General features: G+C 47.3%; 7 protein-coding genes across 7 annotated transcripts; 4 read left to right on the top strand and 3 right to left on the bottom strand.

Annotated features, from left to right (window-relative positions):
• Nucleotides 1-567: 567 nt before the first annotated feature.
• On the top strand, nucleotides 568-1,659 carry FTJAE_3741 (uncharacterized protein; the record flags this gene model as incomplete). The annotated part of the gene is made up of 1 exon (XM_037350072.1): nucleotides 568-1,659. One exon carries the CDS (start codon nucleotides 568-570, stop codon nucleotides 1,657-1,659), a length of 1,092 nt encoding a protein of 363 aa, XP_037209155.1.
• A 1,904-nt stretch (nucleotides 1,660-3,563) lies between these two features.
• FTJAE_3742 (non-ribosomal peptide synthetase) lies at nucleotides 3,564-5,570 on the top strand (the record flags this gene model as incomplete). The annotated part of the gene is made up of 9 exons (XM_037350073.1): nucleotides 3,564-4,091; nucleotides 4,139-4,227; nucleotides 4,277-4,408; nucleotides 4,460-4,517; nucleotides 4,571-4,692; nucleotides 4,755-5,029; nucleotides 5,082-5,184; nucleotides 5,240-5,475; nucleotides 5,533-5,570. The coding sequence occupies 9 exons, from the start codon at nucleotides 3,564-3,566 to the stop codon at nucleotides 5,568-5,570; spliced, it is 1,581 nt and encodes a 526-aa protein (XP_037209156.1).
• A 736-nt stretch (nucleotides 5,571-6,306) lies between these two features.
• FTJAE_3743 (WD domain protein) lies at nucleotides 6,307-11,617 on the top strand (the record flags this gene model as incomplete). Its single annotated transcript, XM_037350074.1, has 8 exons — nucleotides 6,307-6,409; nucleotides 6,459-6,715; nucleotides 6,788-6,912; nucleotides 6,969-7,017; nucleotides 7,057-7,323; nucleotides 7,387-9,078; nucleotides 9,128-10,287; nucleotides 10,441-11,617. 8 exons carry the CDS (start codon nucleotides 6,307-6,309, stop codon nucleotides 11,615-11,617), a joined length of 4,830 nt encoding a protein of 1,609 aa, XP_037209157.1.
• A 191-nt stretch (nucleotides 11,618-11,808) lies between these two features.
• Nucleotides 11,809-13,042, bottom strand: FTJAE_3744 (CMGC kinase; the record flags this gene model as incomplete). Its single annotated transcript, XM_037350075.1, has 2 exons — nucleotides 11,809-12,479; nucleotides 12,535-13,042. The coding sequence occupies 2 exons, from the start codon at nucleotides 13,040-13,042 to the stop codon at nucleotides 11,809-11,811; spliced, it is 1,179 nt and encodes a 392-aa protein (XP_037209158.1).
• A 553-nt stretch (nucleotides 13,043-13,595) lies between these two features.
• FTJAE_3745 (uncharacterized protein) lies at nucleotides 13,596-15,380 on the bottom strand (the record flags this gene model as incomplete). Its single annotated transcript, XM_037350076.1, has 1 exon — nucleotides 13,596-15,380. The coding sequence occupies one exon, from the start codon at nucleotides 15,378-15,380 to the stop codon at nucleotides 13,596-13,598; it is 1,785 nt and encodes a 594-aa protein (XP_037209159.1).
• A 66-nt stretch (nucleotides 15,381-15,446) lies between these two features.
• FTJAE_3746 (uncharacterized protein) lies at nucleotides 15,447-18,839 on the bottom strand (the record flags this gene model as incomplete). Its single annotated transcript, XM_037350077.1, has 4 exons — nucleotides 15,447-17,156; nucleotides 17,310-18,086; nucleotides 18,172-18,441; nucleotides 18,834-18,839. The coding sequence occupies 4 exons, from the start codon at nucleotides 18,837-18,839 to the stop codon at nucleotides 15,447-15,449; spliced, it is 2,763 nt and encodes a 920-aa protein (XP_037209160.1).
• A 1,306-nt stretch (nucleotides 18,840-20,145) lies between these two features.
• On the top strand, nucleotides 20,146-20,601 carry FTJAE_3747 (bet V I allergen; the record flags this gene model as incomplete). The annotated part of the gene is made up of 1 exon (XM_037350078.1): nucleotides 20,146-20,601. The coding sequence occupies one exon, from the start codon at nucleotides 20,146-20,148 to the stop codon at nucleotides 20,599-20,601; it is 456 nt and encodes a 151-aa protein (XP_037209161.1).
• Between the last annotated feature and the right edge of the window lie 170 nt (nucleotides 20,602-20,771).

The following is a 20,771-nucleotide window of genomic DNA, read 5'->3' on the forward strand; positions in this document are numbered from 1 at the left end:
GGGAAGAACCCTCACAACATTTAATTGCGGCCGCGTGTTCTTTTATAACCCAGCATCGGCAGTTGTTAGAGTTTACTGCGCAAACTTAGTGCACACGGCTTCCTCGGACGGCAATCGAAGTGGCTTGTTTCTACGGCGATCTCGTACTAAAAAGTGAAACTAACTCCACATCCTCATGCACCTCATCCCAAAGTTGGCATTTTCATGTTCAACATTGTCTCAGTGGTAGGAAAATGGCGCAGCTGAAAGATGCACTATTGGAGATTGTCTCTTGGCAACCTCTCACCGATTGCTAGGTTCTGCTTGGCATCGGAAGAGCTGACGTTCGAGGTGATTGATAACAAGTTTTGCTTTTTGATGTTTGCAGTCGGGGCTGTATCGGAATGGTTGGTTGGTTTGATATGTTGGTTACGGATTTCCGTCCTAAGGCCGCTGACTAATTTACTTGAATATCACTGTCGCAATGTTCTTCACCATGCGTGCTTATTTTATGCTTCATGTCTCTACCCCGCCCAAGCATTCTTACAATCACATAAACTGTACATCTCACTTCACGGACTCGGAAAAATGGGCGACATGGTAGAAATTGTGGCAATGGATGACATCGCTGTTTACGACCTTCACGGTGGCATCGGAGATGGCGCAGATATGGTACTTGGATTCAATGGCTGCTTGATTTCCATCTCCATATCTCCTAGCAACGGGTCATCTGCAAGGGACACGCAAAGGCAGCAAGATCGTCCTATACAAGATCACTTTATTGATGTCATAGACAAGGCTACCGTGTGTGAGGACAACGACGAGTATGAGGAGTTTGTAGATGAGGTCTTTATCGCGATTCTCGACGCCGGAAGACCGCTTTTCCGTCAGTTGACATCTTCGCAAGGCGGACAGGGTCTGAGCAAACCTCTGCATCGTTATCTATTTCCTCCTTTCTTCCACTTCCGTTTGGAAGCCCCTTCGTCTACAGGCAGTGTCTCCGTTATACCCATCACTTCCGACGAAACAAATATCACCTATACAGTTGGCCTTACCTCTGACCAAGGTTTCCAAGAAGAGTTGGGGATCTGCCAAGATTTACCTAGCTACATACCTGAGGAACTGTTTACTACCGAGGTGTTTGAGCGTGGTTCAAGGAGTGTTACAGCTGCCGTCCATGTACAAGGGCAAGACATGTTGTGCAAGGCGAGTGGTGAACCAGACAGACTCTCAGGTAGCAGAACGGGACGGGAGATTCGATACCTTCACAAAATACGGGAATACTTTTCATTGGGATCTATACGTGTTCCTCAACTTCATGGCTACGTCCATCACAACGATACGAAGCAGATCTTGGGACTTCTTCAACAGTGGGTGCCAGGGCGCAGACTTGACGATATTGTTACCACTGCTACGCCACAAAACAAGGAGAAATGGGCTTCCCAAGTACGGCAAACCATCGAGCTCCTTCGTCAGCACGAAATAATCTGGGGAAATGGAAAACCTAGCAATGTCATTATCGATGAGCAAAAGAATGCGTGGCTGATTGATTTCGGGGGCGGGTATACAGAAGGATGGATTGACGAAGATCTAGCTGAAACAAAAGAAGGAGATGAGCAAGCTCTGAAGAGGATCATTGAAATGCTAAGCGGAGGCGAGGATATGCCCGTATCTGCATAGAGACAGGAAAATCCGAGGATATACGAGCTTGCGTGGTGCGTAGGTTCGATAGTGCAGATCAACGGCAGTTCCTGGCACCCATACTGTTGGGACTCAACGGCCGCTAGGATGATATCCACCTTTTGTTTTAGCCTATACGTCCCTTAGAGTCCGAATGTCACTTAGTGAGGAAGTACTGCCAATAGCGATAACCACGTCCACATAGGATATCTTTTGCTGTAAGACCGATGGCCCCGTCAGCTGGAAGCATCGCATCTGTTGATTGCCGGTAGGAATCGCTTAGAGTAGATGCCTAGCTAATGCCCGGGCACTGAGTGGCTCGCTACCTTGCTTACAACTCAGAAGTAGTATGCACTGAGCGAAACCTCCCCTTTGCAACCTTGGATGACTCCCGGAGCACCACGGGCGTAGACAAACGCTGAATACTCAAGATTTCTGTCAAAAGTTCCAAACGACATTCCCGGGAACCGCGGAACTAGGCATCTTCCTCTTCTGTAAAGCATCGCTTTGACCGCCTTGAGTGTTTATGCTGTAACTGCTTCTCTTAAATATTCATGACGTATGTTGCAGTTGCATGGTACCTCGGGCCCCACGGCCTGCGTTGACGTATCAGATGGTGTCCTTTACGAAGCTACTGTAGGGCTAGCTATACATAGGTCCCTTATCAGTACCGAGCATGCATGAGCGGGGCCAGCTTTTGATCTGCATGCATGCGTTTGTACCTGACAGCCCAAAGTCCATCTGCCGTTTCCGGGTATAATACGATAGCAACATAGAGAGTTCAGCCTAGCAGGGAACTTTATCCTTCCAAACGGGCCGCCGGATGAAACATGTAAGAACAGAGAAAACGTTCCGGCTAGAAGTTAACTCTAAAGGCATCGATGTTGTATGGAAAGACATGTTGTAATTCTCGAATGGCATTATCTAGAGTTATATGACTTGACCTTATGTGGCATTCATACAAAAACGGCGAGAGTTTGATCACAGTCAACCTCGCAGTATCCCACAGAGCGAACAAATTCATCAATCATATAGAGTTCCCCTCCAAGCTCCGCTTTCCAACAAACGACCTATTGCCTCTCCCCTCTGAAGGAATTTGCATTTTATATGCGCGGATCGAAATCTCATGTATCCATTATTTAAACACTGGGTGGGGTTCTCCATTGCGTGTTCCTGAATACGGAATAGCAGCCCGGCATTTGCTACAGTGGAGCTATTGGAGCTCGGAATCATATTTAAAGTGCTCTAAAGTCTTACTTCAACCTCCAAATACTACATCGTATTATTACCCTCCTCGGAGCCCGTCATCCCACATCGGCAGATTAAATTAAATGCGACGAAATAAACACTTTTTGCGTGCAGTAAAACTATCAATGATGCTTTTTCTCGGTTAAATGGCCGGATGTGGTAATATTACGCGCCGTATCTGAGATGCATCAAAACATCGGACGATGGACCGCCGCCTTGGGATCGTCATCCTGGTCCGTCGGCCCCGTCTACCCGTCGAGTGATTGCCCCGTGGGGGCGGCTCTGCTCCCCTGTTGGCGTGCGTGTGCGTCCAGAGCCCCAGCCTGCGCCAAACACGAGCGAAAGGCACGCGATAGACTTCGGTTCTCGGCTGCGGTCAACTTTAAATAGCATATCAGATATCCCACTTAACGCAGTCCGTGGGCTACACGTAGACGAATGACGCATAAAACTTTACGTCGTTGGCAGTGAGGTAGTATCCTCGGTTCAGGGGTTAAAGAGAATAATTATATATCAGACATCACAGCTGAATGGTTTGAAGCCCGTAAGGAGTATCAGTAACAGGGCCTTTTGAATCTCTGTCTGGGTATTAGCTCGTCCTGATCACTTTTCCAAGTTACCAATTTACCTCGACTTTCACCTCATTCTCTGTCACTATGAGTTTCCGATTCCCTTATCACGAAACTCACTCAGAGGGCAGCTTCAACCGCGAGTTCAACGATGCAGAAAAAGGCCAGCACGATACCTCCGGAATGGCACTTGCACCACTGAGCAAAGTCTACGCCTCCGAAAAAGCGAATGGCCATCTTACTGCTTTTCCTCCGACTCATGATGGAAACATGTCGTCCGCCACCCAATCGACCTCGTCTTTTCACAACTATACCAAATCGGACTCCTCGTTGCCAATTCTTCCCAAGCAAAAGATTACACCGCCGCCGCCAAAGAGGCAGGAGCCCAGAAAGAGCACCTTGTTCATACTCTGGTTCAACACATATAAGCGGCTCTTCGTTTTCGTTGTGACTCTTAACCTTGTTGGCATCATCCTCACAAGTGTCGGCCAGTTCCAGTATGCGCAGGACCATCTTGGATCTATGGTTCTTGGAAACCTGCTTTTTGCTATCTTGATGCGCAACGAGTTGTTCTTTAGGATCCTCTATATGGTATTTATCTACGGACTAAGAAGTGTAGGTCAATGAAAGATATCGTGATTCGATCTGCTAACACCTCATAGTGGGCTCCGCTAAGGATGAAGTTAATGGCAGCTTCGTTTCTGCAACATGTTGGAGGAGTTCACTCAGGCTGTGCACTGTCTGGTACTGCGTAAGCAACCCTCGTATACATGATTCCGCTGTTTGCTGACTTGTTGTAGCTGGCTCGTGTATTATATCGTACAGATTCTCAGTCACCGAAGCATCCGTGAACCTGCAGTACTCATTACCGGGATCGTCACCGTTGTCTTCATCATAACGTCCGTAGTGAGTGCATTGCCATGGGTTAGAAAGTAAGTCGAAGTTTGTCTTACCCCTCGAATAGTACTGACCCCGCGTTTCAGTAACCACCACAACATCTTTGAGCGATACCATCGATTCGCCGGTTGGCTAGGCTTGGCTGTGAGTCATGCCGAAGATTTGTTATTAAACTGATGGTATTAACAGTTGTACAGGCAACATGGTCTTTCGTCGTTTTGAGCAACTCATATGATGCCACTAGCGGCAAGGATAATTCCAATGCTCAGTCCCTTATCACAACGGAAAACATCTGGTTTACCATCTTCATGACGATTTTGTAAGTGACAGCATGTTTACCAGCTCCTGGAAAGAATGACTACTGACCTTTGGTTCCTTCAGGATCGCTCTTCCATGGGTCACAGTCCGACAGGTCCCCGTCGAAGTAGAAATACCCTCGTCCAAGGTCGCAGTCCTCCGTTTCAACAGGGGAATGCAACAAGGTCTCCTGGGACGCATCGGTCGTTCAGCCTTGATGGAGTATCACGCTTTTGGTATCATCAGCGAAGGGCGCCATTCGCCTTATCATTACATGGTTTGCGGTGTTCAAGGCGATTTCACCAAGAGTCTTGTTGCGAACCCGCCAACAAAGATCTGGACACGAGAATTGAAGTTCGGTACGAAATGCTCGTTATGTAGCATGTCATGTCAAATGCTAATTGTCTGTAGCTGGAATCGGACATGCTTCGGCCATGTTCAAGAGGGGTATCCGTGTCTGCACCGGAACAGGCATTGGTGCGGCTCTGTCGACATGCATCCAGAGCAAGAACTGGTATAGCTGACCATATCTATCATCAATAACGACTCTTACTAACGGTCTATCCCAGGTTCCTCATCTGGATAGGTTCTGACCAATACAACACTTTCGGATCGACGATCTCGCGGCTCATCCACGATAACATCGAGCCAGACCGAATGATACTATGGGACACCAAAGAACGCGGGGGTCGACCGGATACAATGCAGCTCTTGAGAGATACCTGGAACAATTTTGGTGCCGAGGTTATCTTTATCACGTCTAATATGAAGGGCAATGATGAGATGATGCAGGGATGTCGTGAAGGTTCGTACAACTCCAGGGTTTCTCATGAGTTTCGCTGACAATTAATGATCGATATAGAGGGAATGCACGCTTTCGGCACACTCTGGGACTTCTGAGCTTTCCATCCTTGACACCCCTTGCACTACCCCCTTAATGCACTTTAATGCCTCCACACTGACCATGTCTTTGATGTTTCATTTTAATCCAAAGAACACAGCTCTTATGCTATATTTTTCTTTGGTAAAACGTTTAAAATTGTTATTACCTTTCTTGGCTGGTTTTCTTTTTTGGAGTTTGCGACGTGCCGCGAACGCCTTTATGTGATTAATTGGAGGACATATAGACCGTAGAATAGACATAGAAATGATATTAATCCATGTGCCTTTATCGCCATCTTAGCGATGTAAGAAATCGGGGTTTTCCTTGTGCATAGTGAGTACATTGAGCGGGTTCTCTTATACTTGCTAGACCCTCTCTAAAGTACTACATGGCCTCGATCCCCAACAACCAGAAGGATTGAGTCCCTAAGAACAAACTAAGAACAAACGGCGGTCACCAAGAGTTGGCGGGAGATGTCGAGGTTGCTATTTATAGCCTTGGCGCATATGGGCGCTTAATCCCTATAGCGGATTGGTGGCCTCACTTGCGGGGTTTTGACAGGTTAAGGCGTATATATTACTCGATTTATTTATTACTTGTTCTTGAATGACTCTCTTATATTATCAGATGACATTAACTAGAAATTAAGGGAAGATAGCCAGACTACAGGTAACCGGAATTCTGTAAACCCGAGAAGGAATGCGATACCGTGAACAATCCGATGTTGCGGGGGAGACGGAGCGCCCATTCAATATGGAGCATATCTGGGCCAAGGCTTATAAGATGATCCAAGACGACGACGATCATTCTCAGCTTCTAGATAAGTTTGAAGCCTATGTACAAAAGGCCGGAGATAGTATGTATCGGAGGAGTTGAAGTGTCATGGGAATTCTAACCGATGATAGATGACAGAGAGGACATCTCGAGAACCTCTCACGGTGTTGAAAGACTGAAAGAGATCCAGAAGCTAGCTGAGAAGAAGCTAGAAGAACTGCCAGAAAACCGAACATCCTTCGTCATTGGCGGAAAACGAATCGTGGTCCGAGAATCTGTTCAAAAGGCTATTCGAACGATCACACAGTTCAAAGCTCTCATTAGCGGAGCAGTCTCAGCTGAACCTCATGCGGCTTTGGCGTGGGCTTGTATCCTGGGCGTTTTACCCGTGAGTTTCAGGCAATACGCTGCTGCCTTTGGACCCTATTGATGATATGTGGCACTAAATTCGCCGTGGTAGATTCTAGAAAGTATATTTCAACAAGACGAAGCAGCAGCGGACGGACTCGGTAAGATTGTGTTTTTGCTGGTCCGGTACCAAGCCATTCAGGACACAGTCTTACCTCGCCACTTTGAAGACAGAATGTAAGGTTAAACTTCAAACCCTAGCCTAATCTTTGACCAAGCTCTAATGTTTCAAGGCAAACCGAGAGTACTCAGCAGCTAGCTGCCAGCATCGAAAGCAAACTGGTAAGCATTTATGCAAAAGTCTATATATACCAAATTCAGTTTGTGTTGCAATATGGACGCAGTAAATGGCGCCGGAATCTGGGAGGTATTTTCAGGCCTGAAGACTGGAAACAAAAGTGGAACGAAATTGATTCTGCCCGGCAGCTTGTCGACCAAGGCATTCAAGACCGAGTCACTGCTAAAACATTAGACACATGGGAGCAACTCAACAAGATTCAACTAGACTCTACAGAAGTCTTGGAAGCGGTGCGCGATATCGAGACGAGGGCTCGGGAGATCCAAAATGAACAAAGGTCTATCAAAGAGGTAAGCAATCATGATCTCAACACCACGCCACGATGTTGACATACTGGATCCCTTTACCAACAGAGGGACCTGCTACTTTCGTTACCCGTCGCTTCAAAAGCTATCTTTGACTCGACTGATGTTCTCGGAGTTGAAAACCCTTGTCTTGAAGGTACCCAACGGGCCATTCTTACCGAGATACATGAATGGGCCGAGGAGCCCACAGCCGCAATGATATTTTGGCTTCATGGCCTCGCCGGAACTGGGAAGTCAACTGTTGCTCTCACCGTTGCAAATGCGTTGAAACGGAGGATGCCGTTCACAAGTGGTATCGACGCACCTGAAAGAGCGTTCCTTGGTGCCAGCTTCTTTTTTAAGCAAAGCGATGCGTCACGAAACAGTATCCAGGCCTTTGTTCCCACTGTGGCTATATGTCTGGCAGAAGTGTTTCCAGACTTCAAGTCCCTTGTTGCTAAAGCGATCGAAAAGAACTCAGCGATCGGAACGAAGACCCCACAGCAGCAGCTTGAGACTCTGATTGCTAAGCCTTTCTCAGTCCTGGATGAGCGGTCACTGGTACCGCTACGATTGATCATTGTCATAGACGCCCTGGATGAGTGCGCTATTCCAGGCGAAGCTACAAGTCTGATCACTATATTAGCTGAGCAGCTGAAAAACCTCCACCATATTCAGCTTCGCTTTCTCATCACCAGTAGAGCCGAGAAGCACATTCTGGGGAGCTTTGAACAGTTACCTCAAAATCTTCATCGCTCAGTGGTGCTTGAAAAGATCAAAGAATTCGATGAAGGAGATGACAACAGAGACGACATCATGTTCTATCTTGCCTATAGTCTCGCCAAACTCACAAAAAAGCATGCAGTCCCAGAAGGTTGCATCACTGAAAGCACGATAAAGGAACTGAGAAACAAGGCTGACGGTCTTTTCATCTATGCGGCAACCGCATGTCGATTCTTAGATGCCGAGGACTTTGACGACGATGAGGCCAGACAAGAGCGTCTGAATCTGATCCTGGAAAGCACTGCTGACAGTGATGAGTTTGGAGACAAAGACTCGGATATAGATGACTGGGAAGCCGACTCTCCTCAGAACAAAATTGATGAGATCTATCGAAAAGTCCTGTCGTTTCCAGACCGCGAAAGGATGTCTCCAAGGATAAGGCAAAAGACTTACAATTCTCTATGTACGCTCATAGGCTTTCTCGTGGTCTTGTTCAAACCTCCTACTATCCCGACTTTGAAAAAATTCCTCCCCTCCCTGGCGGATAGCCTCGACCGGTTGCTGAGGAAGCTCCACGCCATTGTCTCCGTGCCCCCGAACGAATCGACACGCCTTGAGCTAGTTCATCAATCCTTCCGGGATTTCGTCTTAAGCAGGAAGCGATCGAAACAGCTCAAGTTTGGAGTTCAAGAAAGAAAAATGCACAAAGAAGCTCTCCTTCGCTGTCTTGATCTCATGTCATCAGAGCTTCATGAAGACATTTGCGAATTACGCTGGCCAGGAATTGATCATTCTGAAATATCGCAAGAACGAGTCAGAGATAAGATTCAAGAGCATCTACGATACGCGTGTAGATACTGGGTTGACCATCTTTCAAAGTTAAATGATGAGGATCGAAGTAGTGTTGGAGTCATGGATGGTGGAAATCTCCATAAGTTTCTTGAAAGTCATTTCCTACATTGGCTCGAGGCCATGATCCTTATCAAGGAAACCGCTTCAGCTATACCTATGCTCAATAAGCTACAGCTACTAGTCCGAGTAAGTAATCATCCAAGAAATTCAGTTATAGTGACTGATGGATATGCAGCCCTCGGAATGTCCAGATTTGTCTTCTTCTATCTCCTATTTCAAGCAATTTATATTGGGCAACAGATATGTCATCGATGAATGGCCCTTGCAGATATATGTATTTGCAACAACCTTCAGCCTCAAGGATAGCAAAGCGCGGTCACTCTTCGAAGCTCACACGCCTCGTTGGATTTCGCAATTGCCAAAGGTAGAAGGACAATGGACCTCACAGCTTTGTGGTCTGTACGGACATACTGAGAAAATAATATGTGCAGCTTTTTCTCCGGCTTATGACCTAGTGCTCACAGTATCGCTTGATCGAACAGCCAGGCTGTGGGACTCGGTCACAGGAACTCAGCGTTCCATTTTTGAAAAGGCAGATTCCGATGCATATACATGCGGCGACTTCTCATCGGATGGGAAGTTTATTGGACTGGGGACACGTTCCGGAAGGGTTGAGGTTAAGGATTTCGTGGATGAGAGGTCATTTTATTTGGGAGGTCATAAGAAGGATATCGAGACTCTGACATTCTCACCAAAAAGCAGAAAACTATTTGCTTCAACATCCAAGGACGGCGACCTCGGAATATGGGACGTTGATGAAAGGTGCGCGAAGCGCGTCTTGCGTATCCGCGAACCTTATGGGTCGGAAGAGCCCCCTACTTCCGAAGATCCTGATCCTATGAAGCTTCTTTGTCAGTTCACAGCTGATGGCAGATTCCTGATAGTTGCGGGGACTTCTATCAGTATGACCATGTGGAGTGTGGAGAGTGGAGAGTGCATCAAAGTCTTTGGAGGTGCCGACACGACTTTCGTTATGGATATTAACGTTTTTCCTGATGGAAACAGCGCAACAATCCTTCAAACCCCTTTGATACGAAGGCCTGGGAGTGGAGATGAAACTATTAACAAGAGCATCACCGAGAATATCGACGATCTGGATGAGGTAGTGAAGTTCAGGCACATCAACAATGACATGGGTAGCCGCACTGTCACTATCATCAACTTGGCGACTGAAGAAGTTGAATATTACTCCGATGAAAATGAGAAAGTTCGATGGATCTCGACAACGACACAAAACGCGAATCATATCTTGGTAGGAAGCGATGACACGATCGAATTAGTTGACCTCAAGGCCTTGTCAAAGGTCGTGCTATTTGAAATTCCTGACTTCGAGAGGTATTTTGCACAATCTTGGGACGGCAGGATTGTAGCTACAAGAGGTGGGTGTGGGCTTTCACTGTGGAACATTCCATCAGATTTAGTAGGACAACGGCTTGCAGAGAACGATGCTCATCTAATCGACTTAATTGAGCTATCTCCGGATAATAGTCTAGTGTGCATCTCCCGACTTAAGCAAGAGGCATGCGAGATATATGACTCGCACGGCTGCCGATTACCTCTTCCCATCGATCTGTCAGTAGCGTCCATCTGCTTCTCACATGATGGAAAATACTGTGCGTTGGGTCTGAGAAATAGGACATGTCAGTTGTGGAATAAGAGCATGGCTGCTCAACTGTTCCCTGACAAGCAGTGGCAGAAGATCATCTTCCCGCCCGATGGTACATGTATCGCCTTGGTTTCGACTAGAGGGGAGATAGAGGTCTTCGACGGGACGACCTTGGATTTGATAATGGAATGTGAGAAAACTTCCGAATTTGACGTTGGAGATATCAAGCTTTCACCTGATGGCCAAACCATCGGCATCTCATATACCGACTTCGTGGCTGGAAATGCTTCTATCGAGTTGTGGAGCGTGACAGCTACGGAGCCTATTTGGCGACAGTCTTCTCCAAGGTGTATTGATTGCTTCAGCTTTGAGTTCTCACCAGATAATACGGTTTTCGCTTTATGTTGGGGTGGTCGTCAACTTGACGATCCTGGTTCATGGGTAATTCTGGACCTCTCCACGTTCAAGCAAACAATAAGTGAAAACACTCCCTTATTGGTGTTCCATCCTAAAGGTCATCTCTTTGCGATGCTAAGATTCACGGAGGAAGCCGAAGGGTACGTCGATGTCAGAGAAACCGCTTCCAAGAGCTTGGTACGCATAATTGAGTGTGATGTTCGGGGTACCGTATGGATGTCTTTCACACCAAGCGGAGGTCTTGTATTGTCTGACAATGAGGACGATGACTCCGAGTCGACAGTCCTGATGTTAGACATCGAGAAGGGATCTAAGATTGGATCTTATACTATCGGTGGAAGGATCGAAGCTTTCTGGATCTCTGAGGATGGATGCCTGAATTGCTCAAATGGTCGACTTCCTCTACCCTCATCCCATCGTGACCGAGAAGACAAAGACCCAAGCGCGACAAGGCAGGATGAACAGAGTCTTCTATTTTTAGGGCAAGACTGGATATATCGTGGACTGAAGAAGATTATGCGGCTTCCTCCGGCATTTGCATCGTCGAAATCGGTCCTGAATGGCAACACACTTGCCACGGCTTATAAAGATCGGGAGTTGAGGCTTATAAAGTTTGACCTGGAAAAAATGCCGGTGTGCTGAGCATGTTGGAAGTGATGGAAGGGATAGTTCTATGGGCGTTAGAGAGATTGCTGTAGCAGAGAAGATGGTGTAAAGCTTTGCCTAACTAGCACCCAAGTAACAATCACTCCAATTAATTAAGAAAGTGCCTTTTATGTACCACATGCTGTGCACGATGACTTCTTATTATCTGAAATGCTCGTAGGTGGGTTCTATACTCCGTAAATCTCCATCAGCGACTGGAAAGAAGCATCCTCTAGCAGTTCTTTCGCAGTTAATCGATCATGGGGGAGATACGAAAGACCTTTTCGAAGTACAGATATCACAAGCGCTCTCTCTGCTCCATCGACTTCTGGTCGTAGCCGTGCTACCTTGGCTTCAAGTGATGCAGTAGGGTCCAGCTCATAGTCCTGGTCGTACCACCAATCATTAGCCACACCACCTGCCTTATAAGTTCCCTTCCATGTAGCAGGGAGAGGGCCTAAAGCGTGAACTATGCAAGATACGATTGAAGAGTTCCCCGATCCATAGAAAAGAGCGTAGCCCATATATAGCTCTGCCAGAATACACATATAGCTCCACATATCAGTGGCGAACGTCGGGTCCTGATCATGGACTCTTTCAGGAGCACAATAAATAGCAGGTGATTGTAGCTTTTGTGAGACTGGGGTGTCTGCTTTAATTGCAAGTCCGAAGTCACCGAGAGATACATCATCTCCAATGAGACTCTGTTGAGCTCTCATTGTCATGACTAGTTGACCTGCCTTCCATAAGTAGGGGTCCAGTCGAACCTTCTTGGGGCGCCCAATCTCTCTATACTTTGCAGCAACACTGCTGTTGTTCATAGGTCGAAGGCTCCACATAACGTTTGCGCTACTCAGATCTATCGAGCCAATTAGATTAACTGTTTTGAGAAGTGATATGATATTTTGACTGACCTCTAAGGACAATTCCGCAGTCATGCAGATGAAGGATGGCTTGTAGGAGTTGCTTTGCAGCCGACATCCGGACCGCCACTGGTTTCTGACGGAGATGGCCTCGAAGATTGGGACCCTGTAAAGGCAAGACGAGAACTCGGTGATCACCGTGAGATCCACGGAGGAGAAATGTGTTTTCATAGAGGATGAGATGAGACTTATCCTGGATACGTCGGGCGATCTCTGTTTGCATCTTGTATTCATGCTCATTTGACTCTTCAGGCGTCATAATCTTGAGCGCCACATCTTTCTTCGCTAACATGTCGTATGCCATCCATACAGCTGAGAAACCTCCGTGGCCCAGCTTGTGTTCAATTCGATACTGGTTGGCTAACGTTTCGCCGATACAGATAGGGTAGTAAAGCCCCTCTAGGTAGCGTTGGGGATTTTGGGAAACTTCTTCGACCTCAAATTCATCATCTGAGTCAACAAAGTCGCCCTCGTCAACGATATTGGAATGCGTAGACATATCTGAGTGGAGCTTGAGCAGCAGTGGTGTTTCTAAAAATAATGGGATTGAATGCTAGGCAGCTGCGGGAAGAGAAATTGGTGTTGGATATGCTCGGAGCTTTCCAGTAGATACCAACACGGATGAGCGATAAGCGCAGTGGTTGCTCACGTGATACGTATGATGGCGAGAACACAGATATCTAGTAACTGTCCATGTAGTGTTATTTCATCTAAATGCCCTTGGCAGTGACAGAAAATGCTATATAGAGAAAGGCAAGTCATTGTAATATACACGCTCCGAGGCACCGCTGCTCATATTGAATCTTCCCATTACTGTGCAAACCATTGAGCAAACCTGTCTCCTCTACCAAGTTTCTCATTTTACATTTAACACCAAACGAGGGTCTCAGTAAGCGGAAATATGCGGGCACTAAACTAACTAATCTTCCTAGCGACAGCACAGGTGCCCTGAGTGCTGAAGGTCAGTTTGCCTAGGTCAGGGACTTCTCTTGGTGGTCCATCATGGCGGGCTTGAGTGTTAGGCACGCAAGGTGGCATAACTTAATGGAAGATCAAGAAAAGCCAGCAATGCTTTCTGCAACCTGCAATCCCGAATATAGATCATCACATGCTGCTTTGGCCGTAACAGCTACAAGGCGACTGTCGGGATCTTCATCATTGACAGCCACAGCATAAGAGATCTTGGACGCGCATGAGGCCAGGGAAGAAACCTCACCGAGTATAGCGGCTGTAAGAGTTGCTCCAGTGCTATCTTTGGTAAGTTCGTAGAAATGCCACCCAGTAACAGCCAGGTGAGGAACAACAAGAATGACATGAACTATGGCCCCTACACCGCGAGGGTTTGCCACGCTTAAACGGCTGATCATCTTGGCCTTGAGTTTCGACTGAACCGTACTTGAGAATATGATGGACGTCAGAATTCCGAGGCATGTCGTCACATGGGAAATTATCTTGACGACTTCGTTCTTCACTGGGTATCGAGGGACGAGAAGATCCCCGATCGTTTGACATCCTGAGGCAACCACCTTTATGATGGTGGCACCCTTGGAAAGCATACCGAGTGAACCAGCCTCAGACATGGCCTCGGCTGAAGATATGGGGTTGCCAACCAAAGCAAGGAAGGCAGCAATGGAGTGAGTGGCTTTAAAAAAGGTCTTCTGGAAAGACAAGTCCGCTTTCTGGCACGCATCCTCCAGCTGCTCCCATGTCTCTGCGGAGACAATGTCCTGTACGTACTCGTTGCCTTTCGGGAATGGTGCAGACCCCTCGACGATCTTGTGCACTACTGTGAACCCCATAGCAGCAATCCAGCAGATGAGGTCCAGAAAGGAGAGCATTTTGAAGTTGGGCACCACGGCATCGAGAATGTCAGAGATGATCGGAACTCGAATTGGTGCATCGAGGATGGACAGGACAGTTTCGGACACTTTGTAGAGGACGTTCAGGAGTGCGTCAACTACAACCTGAACGCTAGAAAAGGCTGCACCGAGTAATATGGCAGTCATACTTTTGAGAACTTCTTGCACACTGAGATTTGACAAGTCTTTGGCGAGTGTGGTTAGTTGGTTGAAGGTATCGTCGAGGACAGCACCCTCTGCGGAAATGACGCCTAGCAGATCATTTATGAGGTCTTCCACTGAGCCCACTTCTGGACAGTCTCCAATGTACTGAACGTCGTTTGCATGATTCTGATAGTGGGTGGCGAAGAGCTTGGAGCCTGGAGTCTGGTCTTTGTTTGGGTTCTCAACGTTTTGACTCGTTGAGTTCTCAGAAAGACCGCCCCAGGCAGATAGGTCAGTGTTTTGAGTCCATTCCGTGAGACTCTGTTTGAAAGTATCAATGTTGTTATCCAAAGCGTCCTTGGCCTTTGGGAGATAGTCCACCTCGTGCTGCATCCACAGCTTGAATGCGTTATGTATGACATCCTTGCTCCGGCGGATATCATCCCACCCAAACAACATCTCAAGAAATGCCAGTAGATCTTTGATACCAGTCTTGATCTTTGTGTAAACCCACTCTGCAGCACCAACAATAGCATGCACCGTATCTAGAACAGCATGATACACGCTCTCGCCGATCTTTGCAAAGAAGTGCAGAGTTCCAGTCGCGGCATCTTTGACAAGCTGTCCCAAAGCCTCTGCATTGTGCTTCATCCAGTTCCAGACATCTCCAGCAACAGATCCAATAGTATCACCAATCTTGCCAGCCCAGTTTTCAAAATCACCCACAACGTCGTTGAAAAGGCCACCAAAGCTGAAGAGTGTTGTAGTATGAGGTATTGTTATAGCTCGCTGATTCTTGGCCGACAGTGACTTGGTTCCAGACGTTTCCAGCATGCTGTATGCTTTGCCAAGAACATCCAAGTGATTTGCTACATTGGAAAGCTCGTCATCGCCAACTGATTAATCGACAAGACGGGTATAGTCTGGCGACCCTACTATTCCGCCTGCAACTGTCTTGCTGGGAAACTGGGCGTCACGTAGCTTGGAGGTGGAATTGAGCGAGGTGAGCTTGTCCATAGATTTTCTCATGGGATTAATCGTGACAGCGGTATCATCTCCCACGGAAAGTGTCAAGACTGCATCATTCAGCCCCTCTGTTGTGTCAATGATGGTGAGGGACCCTCCTGCATCGGTCACAATCTGTATTGGGGCAGGCGATATGACGTAGTAAAGGCCATTGATGTACACCGGTGTACGACTATGCGCCGACAGCTTGACTGTTGTATTAGAAGCTGGCAGTTCTGCATCTTTCTGTGCGATGTGGATGGTAGTGGTATAGGACTTGAACGAAGTGGACTTTTCCTCTGGAGGATTTGCTAGTATGATGTTCTGTGGGCGCCATAGTCCACCTGTAGTAGGGTCATCTTGCACGATCTTTTGGAGCCGTCCATTGCCAGATGTAAAGATAGTGTTTCCGCCATCGACGCGGTTTATGTAAGTTGATATGCGCTCGACTCCAGAAAGGAGAGGAACCGGGGGCTGCCAAGCGTTCGAGTTATACAGCTGGCTTGTCTCGCAACTGATGTAGTAAACTTCATCACTGCCGGTCCTACCCCATAGTGTCGTGACACCATCGTGGTTCATGGCTCTCAATGTGTCAGTCTGAGCTATCACCTCGCTGGTAACAAGCGCGGAGGGCTCAAAGTCACCTTCTTGCTCATCTGCAGCAAAACGATACAATGTTGAGCCTGCAATGACGTAGAGATCACTCGATCCCTCTTCATTACGAGCGGTGGCTTTCGCGGAAGGAATTATCCCCCCCGGTGTTTGCAAGGTGATAGGCGTGGCTGGACCCCCGCCGTACCAGTTGATAATGGGCTCGTAAATAAGCTGTGCCGATCCTCCAGCATTTCCAGCGGTGTAGATACCATCGACATGCTTTCCACTGACTCGACCAACCGCACTCTGGTACCTTCCAGCCGAGATGTCAACTGTCACGTCGTGCTTGACCCAGTAGTGCCAATTGCTTCGAGAGGGATCTATGTGATAGCGGGATATATGAGGGTCGGCCGTGTTTCCGTAGCGATCAATGTCTACCACCAAGTACTGGACGCCGTCCGTGGTCTCAGCAAACATAGTTCCAGTAATTGTAACGTTGTTGAGTTTCTCATTTGCAGCGTCGAAGGGGACGTTGATCCATGTTGGTGCATCGACCCAAGAGGTACTTTCAGACGAGTTGCCCAAAGACATGAACAAGTGATCAGCGCCATCTAGATTGACAGCCATCATCAACCCAATGGTTCCATCCAAGGCGCTCTGACCAACGTCAAATGTGCGGACCTTGGCGCTAGCCAAATCGCCTGGAAAATGGCTATGTATAGTCACTGTCGACAGATCATGGATCTTCCATCCGGTGTGAGAACTACCACTCTGTTCTTCAATGGCACAGAACACTCCCAATGTGTCACAGCTAAAGAGGAGCGAATGCCCATCAGAATTCTGAACGGCTTCAAACTTGTCTGTCGGGGAAACGATCTCCCCTTGCACGTAATTTTGTATTAACTCCGAGGTCGCGGAAAGCCTCCCACTGGAGCAGCCTTCTGGTGGAGGAATCGGGCTATTTGACCCGGAGTCAGAAGTGTCATCTTCGTCATCGCTATGTTGCGGCTCCTGGATCAAAGTCAGTGTCACATTAGTGATGATGATAAACTATAACATGAATTGAACTCTTATAATAGAAACTGACTAGCATATTCGCTTCCCTGTATAGCGTCCCCTAGTTGACATATCTTCATTTTATAAGGAACTCTATTTAGTGCCTACCTCTTCAGGGTCAAGATAGGTGATCTTGCACACCAGGTCCTGGTGATCGGAAAAGAAGGGCTCCTTGTAGGTGAAAACTCTGCCACCAGGAAAGATGAAGTTTTGCAGTGTACTGATTTGTAGCTCATGTAATGTCCCAGCTGAAGACCGTGCAAAGTCGTTTCGTATATTCTCAAACACTTCGGCCAAGCAGGTACGCAGAGAGTCCCACAAAACACCCTCCATATCACCCCCACGTATTCTAGGCTCGTTGTCCGACTGGTCAGTTTCCTTCTGATCTGGCTTGGCTAAAATCAAGCTACCAGACTGGTCAACCGACATGGCATAGGTATCGGTTAATGTCGTATCGACAATACTCATGTCGCACGCGAAATTTCCGAAGCCAGGGAATCCTAGAGTGGTCGGTTCCATAGTACAAGAGTAATATATCTGAGAGTGCTGAGTGATCGTAAGGGAAGTCCCTTCGAAGAAAACATCCAAGGCATACTTGGTATCCACTTGAGTGGTAACGTGGATAGGAAGTGGAAAATTCTCTCCAGGGGTAATAGCTTGAGGTCCTTTATTGCTTGGGCTATAATCCAGATGGATCGTGTTGCTGGTTGAAGGGGGTAGGGTCACTATGGGAGTCCCGTTACCGATAAGCTCGATGTGATCCGTGTGAATTACTGTTGTATAACATAATGAAGCAGCCAATTCTTCCAGTTTGGATGCCAGGAATTGGGCAAGTATATCCCTGTTGATGGCTACAGCGCCACTGTAGTCACCACTCTCTGCTGGCTGTACCCAGTTCCAATCAAGTCCTGCGATTCGTGGAACGGGATGGTTGAGGTAGCGCAAAGATGGTCCAGGGTGTATACGGCACGTTGGCTATCAGTTGGATCTGAGGTGGATTGCCACTACCGTCCTTGAGAGGGTTCACGATAGTCTCGAAGCCAGTCAATTTCAGCGTGGAATCGTCTTTGCCTTGGGTGACTGCGGTGACAGAAACTAATGGGAGACCGTACTCGGCGGCGTTCTTGACATATATGTCGCGGAAATAGTTTTCGAGAACATTCCGGGCATCTTCGTCAGTGACGCTAGAGAAGTCGGGGACACTTTCGAGAAGAGCGTTGTCCAGGTCAAACAAAAGTTGCTGCCCAAATGTCACTCAGCCAGCCACGTATATGCAGGAAGCCAATAGTTTGGATGTCAATGTGACTGCCAAGCGTCGTAAAAACAGACAATATGCTGCTGGCAGACTCTCCGAGTTATAGAGATTACTCAATCAGGTAACCTGTACGGAATATGCATGATGACCTGGTGAAGAGTCCAAGCGCAGTGCATCAGATGTCAAAGAGCTACGCTGCGTCGCTAATGTGTGCGGGGCGCAGTGGCGTCTAGACAGATTCAGCTCTAGATAAGAAGTGTTGAGGAACTTCTGACTCTTGACACATTCTGGATAACTAGAATCCGTCTGGAAATGAAATATATACAAGGAGTGTTTCTGGACTTTCTTTACGTGCCACGTCGGAGCTGAAAATGTACTTGCATGCTTAAAGTGCGTAATTAGCTTTTAACAGATGTAAACATCAGACCATAAGCATCTATGCGACGTAGGCTAAAGGTTGTAGCCATGCAAACCCCTCTTGGAAGTGGTAGGCATGCTGTCATGGTCTGCTAGGTGTCTGACTCCTTCCTTGAGTCTTTCGTGCCTACTAACCTAAAGATCAATGGAATAAATCTCAGAGAAATTAGTGTCAAGTCAATTCATCTCTCTTTAGTTCGCGAATTGGAATATTATAGTCTAGCAAGGGCCCGAGAGACTCAAATCCATGGGAGGTGTCAACGCTTGCCTTTTTCCTTTACTGCGGCTTCCCATTTGCTTTGCTCTGGACCCGGGGATCTTCACCTATCTCCCGTTGGAATATCCTCATTGCGTGCCTAGTCTCTTCGCCGCTAATGTGCTTTGAGAAGTTCGTTTCCTGCAGCTGCTATCCTGCTTGGTAGGCCTCTCTACCTGAACCTGGGGACTGGGACAGGCTATAGTCTATTGGGCGGATTGACCATACTTAATATTGTTGGGTTCTGGTATCTCTTCCGCTATGGAGATCAATTGCGAAACCGAAGCAAGTTCACAATCCAAAAGTAGATGCAGACGAGAAGCACTACCATGGGGTCAAGTTAAAGTATCCGACAAGAAATAATAGGAAGACGAACTGCAATTCTTATTTACGCTGCACTTTTGGAACCTGAGTCAGGCTACGTTTTGTGGCACGTCAGTGCATATAACCTCTAGTAAGTTTATTATTTACACAGTAACCGTTAGCGATAGATTAGATATATATTATCAGGCTTTCAGCAAGAGTACCATGGACAGTATAACCAAGGTTAATAATCCATGCATCGGCATTGACCGACAACATCAGCCAAAACGAGCATGTGGGCGGACTTGCGGAGCGGCACTATGTCGACAAACTATTATACCCTGTCAAAGACTAAAGGCCGTAGTATCGGGGCCAAGATCTCGGACAAGAAAGGCTTAAGCTATAATTTAATACCTATAACATCTCTAGCTTCGGGTTAGAGTATATACCGGAGCCTCCGGGATGCTTTGTCGTTGTCTTCTGTTCAATGGTCCAATGCGGCCGCCTTGGGCGCCTGTGCGGACTTGTACCAAATGCATATATAAAAACACCTTCATAGGCCATATTGTTTAACATTCTGTGTTCTACTAACTCTCTATTACGGTATGAACCTAGGTTAACTGAGCTCTTTCTGTTCATGAGAACTATCACCCACAAGTGTTAACTGTGCTCCTCTAAGAAGCCAATTAATATTACCTATCTACTTTGTCATTATGTCTCGAGCTCTCATATACACACTCAAACGGGAGCTGGACCACGATATCGAAGAAGTGTGGTCCATAATCTCCAAGTTCGACCAAGTCGCCGCATGGTCACCAGTGGTTGCTCAATGCACCACAAAGGGTGAAGGGATCGGTTCAGTCAGGTATGCGGTAACCGACTCAGGCGTCGAGTTCAATGAAAAGCTCGAGATTCTTGATCACGAATCGCATATCATTAGCTACAGCTTCGAGGAGCCTGTGCCGCTCCAGGTGACCGGCCTGTCCGGGACGCAACATCTAGAAGCAATTGAGCCGGGCAAAACGCGTTTGACGTGGATTGCGGAGGCCGATTCGCTCGATGAGGAAGTGAAAGCCGAGTTTACCCAGCTAACGCAGGATCTTGTTAAGGCGTCTGTTGCTGGACTTGCGGAAGTGCTTGAGAAACGCCAGGGAGGGGCATCGAATTAGGAGGTCTATTGATAGGAGAGCAGAGTGTGTAACTAGGGTTATTACTCCTGATAATTGCATCTCAGCTTCCCCGAAGGCCTCATCCTAGGTTCAAGGCTAGTAGAGGTTACGAAGTTTCAAGAAATATATAAGCTATGAATCCTCAGAATCTACAGAACCATCTGTGGCGT

Source organism: Fusarium tjaetaba (assembly GCF_013396195.1).
Source record: "Fusarium tjaetaba strain NRRL 66243 chromosome Unknown NRRL66243_c0000070, whole genome shotgun sequence".
NCBI lineage: Eukaryota > Fungi > Ascomycota > Sordariomycetes > Hypocreales > Nectriaceae > Fusarium > Fusarium tjaetaba.